This window comes from Rutilus rutilus, assembly GCF_951802725.1.
Source record: "Rutilus rutilus genome assembly, chromosome: 2".
Classification (NCBI taxonomy): Eukaryota; Metazoa; Chordata; class Actinopteri; order Cypriniformes; family Leuciscidae; genus Rutilus; species Rutilus rutilus.
Window position 1 is genome coordinate 46,530,896 of NC_140210.1, and position 8,794 is coordinate 46,539,689.

The 8,794-nt window shown below is 44.7% G+C and overlaps 1 protein-coding gene across 1 annotated transcript; it reads left to right on the forward strand.

Annotated features, from left to right (window-relative positions):
* The first annotated feature begins 2,141 nt into the window (after window positions 1-2,141).
* Window positions 2,142-5,079, forward strand: LOC311285376 (uncharacterized protein). The gene is made up of 9 exons (XM_084401009.1): window positions 2,142-3,183; window positions 3,680-3,740; window positions 3,810-3,860; window positions 3,942-3,986; window positions 4,071-4,135; window positions 4,216-4,324; window positions 4,416-4,454; window positions 4,569-4,622; window positions 4,758-5,079. The coding sequence occupies exons 5-9, from the start codon at window positions 4,077-4,079 to the stop codon at window positions 5,046-5,048; spliced, it is 552 nt and encodes a 183-aa protein (XP_084257135.1). The 5' UTR covers window positions 2,142-3,183; window positions 3,680-3,740; window positions 3,810-3,860; window positions 3,942-3,986; window positions 4,071-4,076; the 3' UTR covers window positions 5,049-5,079.
* The last annotated feature ends 3,715 nt before the right edge of the window (window positions 5,080-8,794 follow it).

Sequence of the window (8,794 nt, forward strand, 5' to 3'; positions counted from 1 at the left end):
GAGGACACACCAGGGCCGAGTTCAGTAGTGGGTGCCCACGGTGAGGAGGAGCCAGGGGCAGCAGCACCAGTAGCACCAGCAGGAGCACCAGCACAAAGGCGGCGAGACAGGACGAGTTTTTGGACTTGATCAGAGAAGAAATGCAACTACAGAGGGAGGCAGAGGCGAGGAGTGCACAGGAAAGAAGGGAGAGGATGGACAGGCTGTTTTCTCTTCTTGAGAGAATGATTGAAAAATATATATATATTCTACATATTCTTGTTTAACTTTTTTCACTTTTATTTTTTAAAAGAAAAATTATGTACATTTATTTTTATGCAACTTTAATTGTGTAAATAAAAGAGAATGAATTGTTCTGGACATTATTTATTTTTGTAATGACAGTAATACTTTCTGCATGAAACAAATTCTATACCTTTTTATTTTTTCAAATAAAATTGGTAAATGAAAATAATTTCTTCTTTAGGCTACATTAAAGTACTTTTTCCAACTATTTACAAAATACGTTAAACATATCAAAATCAACATAAACATTTAATTTTACAATACATAAAATAAGAAAAAATTGATGTAGACTCTATTGAGCTGAGCTGCTGGACCGGGATGGGCTGCCCCTGGTAAGGCCTCCTGCTGGTGGGACATCATCTGGGATGGTCTCCAGAGTGTTAAAGTGCATATTTCCACTATCCACTAAGTTGTCTACCAACAGGTTTGCAGGGCTGATTCAATCGACGGCTTTCTGAAAAAAGTACTTTTAATAACTACTGCATTTATATTAGGCTACTACTGCATTACTGCGTAGGCTATGTTGCATTTTACTTCTGTATATTTTCAATATACAGTAATATCTGGTTGTTACATTATATACTTTTGTGTAGTGTAATGTAATCACATTGTGATGTGAGGGAAAAAAGTACTTCAGGTTACTTCACATTTGTAAGTGAATACTTAACTAAATATGCAGTTCCGAAAACTTGAAAAATGTAGGCTTATTGTCACAATATTAACAAATTGTTGCTAACTACAGCAGCGTCCCATATCAAAGGGCGCATCTGACGCGCTCGGACCGGTCTAGCCTACGAAGGATTGTTCTTGTCGCCTGGCAACCGTGACAGCTGCAGATGACGAGCGCGAGAAATACTGGACTTTTTATATTAAATTGGGTTTTGTATTCAAACAGGGCTAAACCGAAAATACATGATCCGGCAGCGCCGGGGCACACCATGACCTCCAGTAAAATATAAAACATAAAAATGACAATAGCCAATTCTGGCTCCATAGCTGTTTACTCAGTTATCAAAATGAATGATCAGGATAGCAGCTGTCCTCTCGCACCGTTGCTTGGCGCCAGGAGCGGTGATCGGGAACACCTGGTTGCACAATTAGGAAATCCTAGGAAGGCTACATGGTGCGTCCTTCAGAGGACGCATAGGCTGCATCCTTGAAGTCTGCGTCCTTCGAAGGATGCAGCCTTCAACATTGGGACACAGCTATTACCACTGCAGTTTATGCCCTTCCTTGAAGCCAACCACCCTGAAAAAAATAAAACTACATTGGGAAGCCCATTTTAATAAAGCAGTTGTCTTCCAAGGTAGGTGCATTACACTATTGGACTGTAATTGTAGGTGCACAAGCACATTCGTACATATTTTTCCTTCAAATAAACACTAGAAGGTACTGCTCTGAAACAGTTCTCTAAACTGTTGTGTTCACTTGCAAATTGCTGTTCACAGACTTGCAATGCTTTTGTCCATATTTGGTAAAAAAAAAAAAAAGCCAATAGTGTAAACAGTAAATTTTTTAAACTTTTTGTTCTTAAGCTTGAAACACAATTTACACCTTAACAAAGCTTTTCTTGTGCATGTAAATTTAATTTACGCTTACAATCTTATGTACTCTCCCCCAATTTTATTTTACGTATGTAAATCTTTTTGGGTTATATATTGATGGGTTTTATAAACAGTAGTCAACATTTGAAGTGGATCAAAAAAGTTCATAAAAATTGTTCTAAGACAAGACCGGGTATTGTTGTGGTTTTAGGACAACTTTAATTAAAGTTTTTGATCCACTTCAAATGTTGACTACTGTAATTGTATGTTTTTAACTTTGGTGCATTGGTATTGTTTTTCATACTGTGCTTTATCTACAGGAAAAAGAATATGTCGTTGCCATCTGCCCTGCAGAGTTGAGGCTCATTACCATTGTCCCAATTGCAGTAAAACTGTTCTGAGGAGATATGTTATGGAAGCTCACTTAAAAATATAATCATCAAATGTACCCCTTCAATCCTCTAAAACTTCAGCTGGAGTAGTTAATTTACCCTCAACATCAGTATCTACAGCGACACCTGCAGTGGTTAATTTGTCCTCAACATCAGTATCTACAGCGACACCTGCAGTGGTTAATTTGTCCTCAACATCAGCTGCACTGTCCTCACTGCCATCTACAGCGACCCCTGCGGTGGTTCATTTGTCCTCAACATCAGCTGCACTGTCCTCACTGCCATCTACAGCGACACCTGCGGTGGTTCATTTGTCCTCAACATCAGCTGCACTGTCCTCACTGCCATCTACAGCGACACCTGCGGTGGTTCATTTGTCCTCAACATCAGCTGCACTGTCCTCACTGCCATCTACAGCGACCCCTGCGGTGGTTCATTTGTCCTCAACATCAGCTGCACTGTCCTCACTGCCATCTACAGCGACCCCTGCGGTGGTTCATTTGTCCTCAACATCAGCTGCACTGTCCTCACTGCCATCTACAGCGACACCTGCGGTGGTTCATTTGTCCTCAACATCAGCTGCACTGTCCTCACTGCCATCTACAGCGACCCCTGCGGTGGTTCATTTGTCCTCAACATCAGCTGCACTGTCCTCACTGCCATCTACAGCGACCCCTGCGGTGGTTCATTTGTCCTCAACATCAGCTGCACTGTCCTCACTGCCATCTACAGCGACCCCTGCGGTGGTTCATTTGTCCTCAACATCAGCTGCACTGTCCTCACTGCCATCTACAGCGACCCCTGCGGTGGTTCATTTGTCCTCAACATCAGCTGCACTGTCCTCACTGCCATCTACAGCGACCCCTGCGGTGGTTCATTTGTCCTCAACATCAGCTGCACTGTCCTCACTGCCATCTACAGCGACCCCTGCGGTGGTTCATTTGTTTTTCGACTGTATGAAGGTTTGTACTAGTTCTAATGTGCTTCAGGTTTCTCAGACCTTTTTTGCATTAGTGATGATTTCAGATTTAAACACCTTTGTTTCATTGTGACAGCTTATGGTCTGAGAAACCTGTGTTATTTAACAATGCTTGCATGTTCAGTTGTTCACTAATAGTCACAGTTCTGTGACTTATTTCATGAAGTTCATAGTATTGTATGTATTTTTCAGATGTTGTTTTCCTATATTATGCATGATGGTTTGTTCTCATTGTGTTGTTGAACGGGTTTCTCAGAGGTTACTGAGAGTACTAGGGGATCCCTATCTGATTCAAGCTTGTTTTGTAATCAATATCATGCTAATAATATCTATATAGTTGCAGGCCATATTTAAAAATGTATGGAACCCCTGGCTCTTTCACTGATCCCAGTTTGAGAAACTGTTCTACAGATTTAAATGTGAAAAGTTATTAAGAAAAAACTGCTAATGTTAAAATGAACACAATCTGTAATCGACAGGGATATTGCGAACCGGTTAATGCCTGGAAAATGGGCTGAAAAGACAGGCCTTGATTTAGAGGTAAATTTGATCAAGTCTCTCTGTTACTTATTGAAATTTTAGTCACTAATGTATTTTTCTATATTAAAGGGGTTTCCAGGGCAACCATATGGTAATGACTGCGGTGTCTTCATGTTAATGGTAAGATTGATTTTTGTTTGTTAGTCATCTGGCTGTTTTTAATTCTCTTTTGCCTCATCATGTTTTTTCCCCCCTGTATAGTCTGCATTTTACCTGGTGATGGATTCCTGATTTGACTACACAATTGTGAGTACTTGTTTACAATAATGTTGAGTCAGTGTGATTTTAAAATGCAAAGTGGTAATAATTACCCCATAATGTTTTGTGCAGCTGGACATGCCAGAACTGCGGAAATGGTGGTGTGTGATGTTGATGGAGAACTATGGTCTGGATAGGTACAGTATTTCTTTCTTTCTTTTTTTGGATATAAACAAATAAATATCGGAAAAATGAGTAATATTGTCATGCTTTACAGCCATGGAAAGGTTTTTGCACACTTTACTGAGGAGTCTAAAACCTTCCTAAGGGGTGATCAACAGCCAGTTTTTAGACTAAAGAAAAGGAAGTTTGAGGAGACCTCTCAGGTGAAAGCTTATACTAGGGAATATAACACTTAAAATGTCATATTACTTTGTGAATGTTTGATTTGCTTATGCTGTGGTGTTTGACTAACAGGCAGAGCCACAACATCAGGTTCAAGAATTATCATCACAGGTATGTACTGTGTAGTTGGTACTAAAAAAAGCTAATTATCTTTAAATAAAAAGTTATAAAGTTAACACCGACTTAAATTAAATATTAATTTATTTGTATTTTATATATTTTTAGGCAGATGTACTGCATCCTGTGTTGGAGGATACACCACTAGAATCATCACAAGAGGTACACTGTTTTGTTACATGACTAGCAACAAAGTCATAATAATTGAAAATAGTTGTTGGTTTGCTTTGGTTTTTGTTGTCAATGTGTTTGGTTTATCACAGTTGTATCTCCCTTGTTCTCTGTGTTTTTTCACAGAGTCGATTGATGCCAGATTTGAAGATAGCCAGCAAGTGGTGTTTGGATCAGTCAAGTGTGCTGCTTGGTTCTGTTCAGGTGCCCAAAGTACTGTGTATGGAGGAACAAGACGTTGCGGAAGCAATTGAGAGATTAGAGAAGGCTGAGTTTCCAGAGGACAGAATAGATGCTCTGGAACCCTTTTGCTTCATCTTTACCGAAATGAATGACATGGAAATGTTTCTTGAACATGTAGTTGATGTTATGAAATTAAAGGTAAATTGTCGAACTGCAATAGAGGAAAGCGCATAATGTGCCAGTGTGTTTTTGTTTTTTATATATGGAAGGGGTAAAAAGTGGTTTCTTTCTATTGTACTAATTGTATATTGTGTATTTGTACGTTGTTTAATTGCAAATTGACATTTACAATAAAAATAAATGAATTACATATTTTAATGGTATTAACATTTACAATGAAAAAAAAAAATTCATTTTTTGTTTTTAAATTGTATAAACCTGATTGTTCCTTTGTATCCTTGATGGTCATTCGCTTTGCTAGTATAATAATACGATATTTGCCTACTTGAATGTCAAATGAAAAATATAACAATATTTTGATGAACGCAAGCTACAAAATATAACTTTTGAGGAAGATTTAGGAGGCGCTATAGCACGTAAGTCATACCTGTCAACCCTCCCATTTTTCCCGGGATTCTTGCTATCCCGCTATCATCCCGTTTAAATATTTCCCGTATTTTTAATCTTTCCATTAGTATATAAAAAAAATCGCAACAGCAGCATCCCGAGGATGGATGAACATGAGAGATGGCATTGGAGACTATGCAATAGTCCCCCCCCCCCCCCCCCCCCCCCCGTACGTATGACGTAAGTACTTTAATGATCTGCTGGAAACATATTTCCGGTTAATTCGTGTCGATTGCAAGTGACGTCACTTGCAGAGGAAGCGCTGGTGTCTGAGAGTGCAAGTCTGAGAGTGCAAGTGCAGGTCTGCAGCCAGACCCTATTGCCTCCTGAGAGGAGCTCGCCGGTTCACCCGCGCTGCCGCCTGCTTCACGAGTCTATCACCCCCGGACAACGGCCGCTGTCTGCCGTCGTTTCCGTCGCGGGTGAGCCTGATGATGTGGCATTTACAGAGGAGGACAGCTGCTCTATCCTAGAGTCAGGCAGTGAGGATTGGTCGAGCTCTGTTGATCTCGCACCCCCTGCTCGTGAGTCGTCTGGGAAACGGGCTAATATTTTACCTGAAGCTTCACGAAGAACTCGCGAAATCCTGGTCTGCACCCTTTTCAGCCAGAGTGAAAACTTCTGTTTCTGCAGCATTCTCCGTTCGATGATGCTAAAAACAGAGGATACCACTCTCTTCCTGCAGTAAGAGGAAGCTGTAGCTGCTTATCTTTGCCCGCCCTCCACTGGACGGCGCGCTAAGACTGCGCTCCCCTCTAAAGCCTGCCGCACCACTTCAGTTTCTGCACGGCCGCGCTTACACCGCCGCTGGACAGGCTGCAGCTGCGTTGCACACAATGGCCATGCTACAGGTTTTCCAAGCCAACCTTCTCTGCAAACTCGATGAGGAAGGACTGGAAGCTGTAAGCGTTTCAGATTTGAGAAGCGCAACAGACCTCGCTCTTCGTGCTACTAAATCTGCTGCACAGGCCATAGGGTGGATTATGGTCTCTCTCACTGTTGCTGAGAGACACCTGTGGTTAGCATTTCCAAAGCGCGCTAGCTCCGCGACAGGTCGCTCTAAACAGCCGTCTGCTCGAAGCTCACAGTTTTCTGTAAAAACGAAACCAAAACACATACGGTCACAGACCAAAGGTGTGTTCAGTGCTTCTCATGTGCCCGCTGTGTCGCGCTCACATGCACTCACAGTCCGGCCATGGCCAATGGTGCTACGAGTGTAGAAAAAATGCCCACTATAACGTGCTCATTCCTACACACAAACACAGCTCTTCACACAGAGCTCGCGCTCATAAAATCGACTCAGGTCGATCGCGCATTAAATGCAGTGAATGTGCCCACAGCCCAGTGCCCACATACACTGCACACTGCATGTCTCCCGGTTTCTGTAAAAACGAAACCAAAACACACACGGTCACAGACCCAGGTTGTGTTCAGTGTTTCCCCTGTGCCCGCTGTAGCGCGCCCACATGCACTCACAGACATGTCAAACCCCGAAGGGTCTCGCCCACTCGCCTCCTCTCAGCTACTCGCTGTGACAGAGTTGAGCGCGAGCAGGCTGCCCGCTGTTATCAGCGCGCCCCCCGCCTCGTCTGCCGCCACACTGTCACGGCCAGAGCGCAGATTTTGTTCAACCCCTAGCTATTCATGCGACTGCATGGGCACAGCTTCCCGGGGTGTCAGAATGGGTGCTGAACATTATAAAAAGAGGCTATTCGCTACAGTTTGCTCGACGCCCTCGCCGCTGCGAGGCGCGAGTCGAAACTACGGTGAAAACGGAAGTAGCTCATCTACTTCGAGCCGAAATAGCGAAACTACTGAGCAAAGGGGCCATAGAACCCCTATCTTTAGCTCAGAGTGAAGGAGGCCTGTACAGCAGATATTTCCTGGTGCCCAAAAAAGACGGGGGTCTCAGACCCATCTTAGATCTAAGACGGCTGAACAAAGCGCTTTCAAAGCGCCCGTTCAGAATGATCACGACCAGACAAATCCTCTCGCAAGTTCGCCAGGGGGACTGGTTTGCGTCAATAGATCTGAAAGACGCGTATTTCCAGATACAAATAGCGTCTCGTCACAGGCGATTTTTGAGATTCGCCTTCGAGGGCCAGGCATATCAGGATACAGTCCTACCGTTCGGCCTGTCTTTAGCACCCCGTACATTCACGAAGTGCATGGACGCGGCCCTCGCTCCCCTGAAAATTCGGGGAATGCGAGTTTTGAACTACTTGGACGATTGGCTAGTTCTGGCTCAGTCTCGAACAGAGCTCATAGAACACACTACCATTTTGCTCGAGCAGCCAGGAGTCGGCCAGGGGTGGCCACGGCGCAACCGAGTGTAGGACAGGCGGCCAGCAGCGCGGGCCAGCACTGGTACGCAGGCGTGTGGTGGGGAACAGAGCGGCATAGCCGGTCTGTGTACAAAAACACTCTTCCCTTGGTGCCATACCAGAAATATTTGCCAGTACGTGAATGTGGTCTGCGCATGAGCGACTGGGCAGAACATACATGCCACTTATACTGACAACAGTTTAGCCTGCAAGGCGGGAACTTCCAGGTTATAAAACCTCATGAATGTTGATGGGGAGGCCCAACCCGCCGCCATACAAATATCGTGGATAGAAATTCCACTGGACCAGGCCCACGAAGAGGCCATGCCTCTAGTGGAGTGGGCTCTGATACCCAAAAGGGCACTGCAGGTGTTTGGAGGCGTAAGCTGCTGCACACTTACTGCACTTGAAACACATACGGCGTGAGCCGTGCAACCAGACATTATGCTCTTTTTGAGATTTCTCTGGGTCGCCGTAAGAACGGCGGTTGTGTGCAGGCGAGAAGGTAGATTTACCGGCTCGTTGGCTGCGAAGTAAATGTCTGCAGTAGCCGTGGCAATGGGGACTGGCAGAGCGTGAAGCTTTGACTGTGGTCCGGCCGCAGCGGGACTCAGCCGTCGCTTCTTTTCTCGGGCTAGGAGGACTTAGCGGGCTCAGGTTTCACCGTAATCCTCTGTAGGGGTCCCCGCGATCCCGTGTACCGCTGGGCCGAACAGACCGGTGGGGGAGAGGGGGGCGTTGAGAAACACCGCGCGCTCAGATTCCCTCATGTCGGCGAGCGTCAGCCAGAGATGCCTCTCAGTAACAGTCAGAGAGGCCATGCACCGTCCGATGGCCTGGGCAGCGGATTTCGTGGCGCGAAGGGAAAGGTCCGTCGCGCTTCGTAAATCCGTGATGGAAGCAGATTCAGAGCCTTTCTCGTCCAAATCGCGGAGAAGATTGGCTTGTAGAATCTGTAGCACGGCCATAGAGTGAAGGGCAGATGCAGCCTGTCCGACGAGGGCTGAAGTGGTCCTGCAAGCCTTAGAT

Coding starts and splice junctions, on each gene's coding strand:
- LOC311285376 (XM_084401009.1), top strand. CDS start 4,077: ATGCCAGAACTGCGGAAATGGTGGTGTGTGATGTTGATGGAGAACTAT. Junction 4,455..4,568: donor TTCAAGAATTATCATCACAG/GTATGTACTGTG, acceptor ATATATTTTTAG/GCAGATGTACTGCATCCTGT. Junction 4,623..4,757: donor CACTAGAATCATCACAAGAG/GTACACTGTTTT, acceptor GTTTTTTCACAG/AGTCGATTGATGCCAGATTT.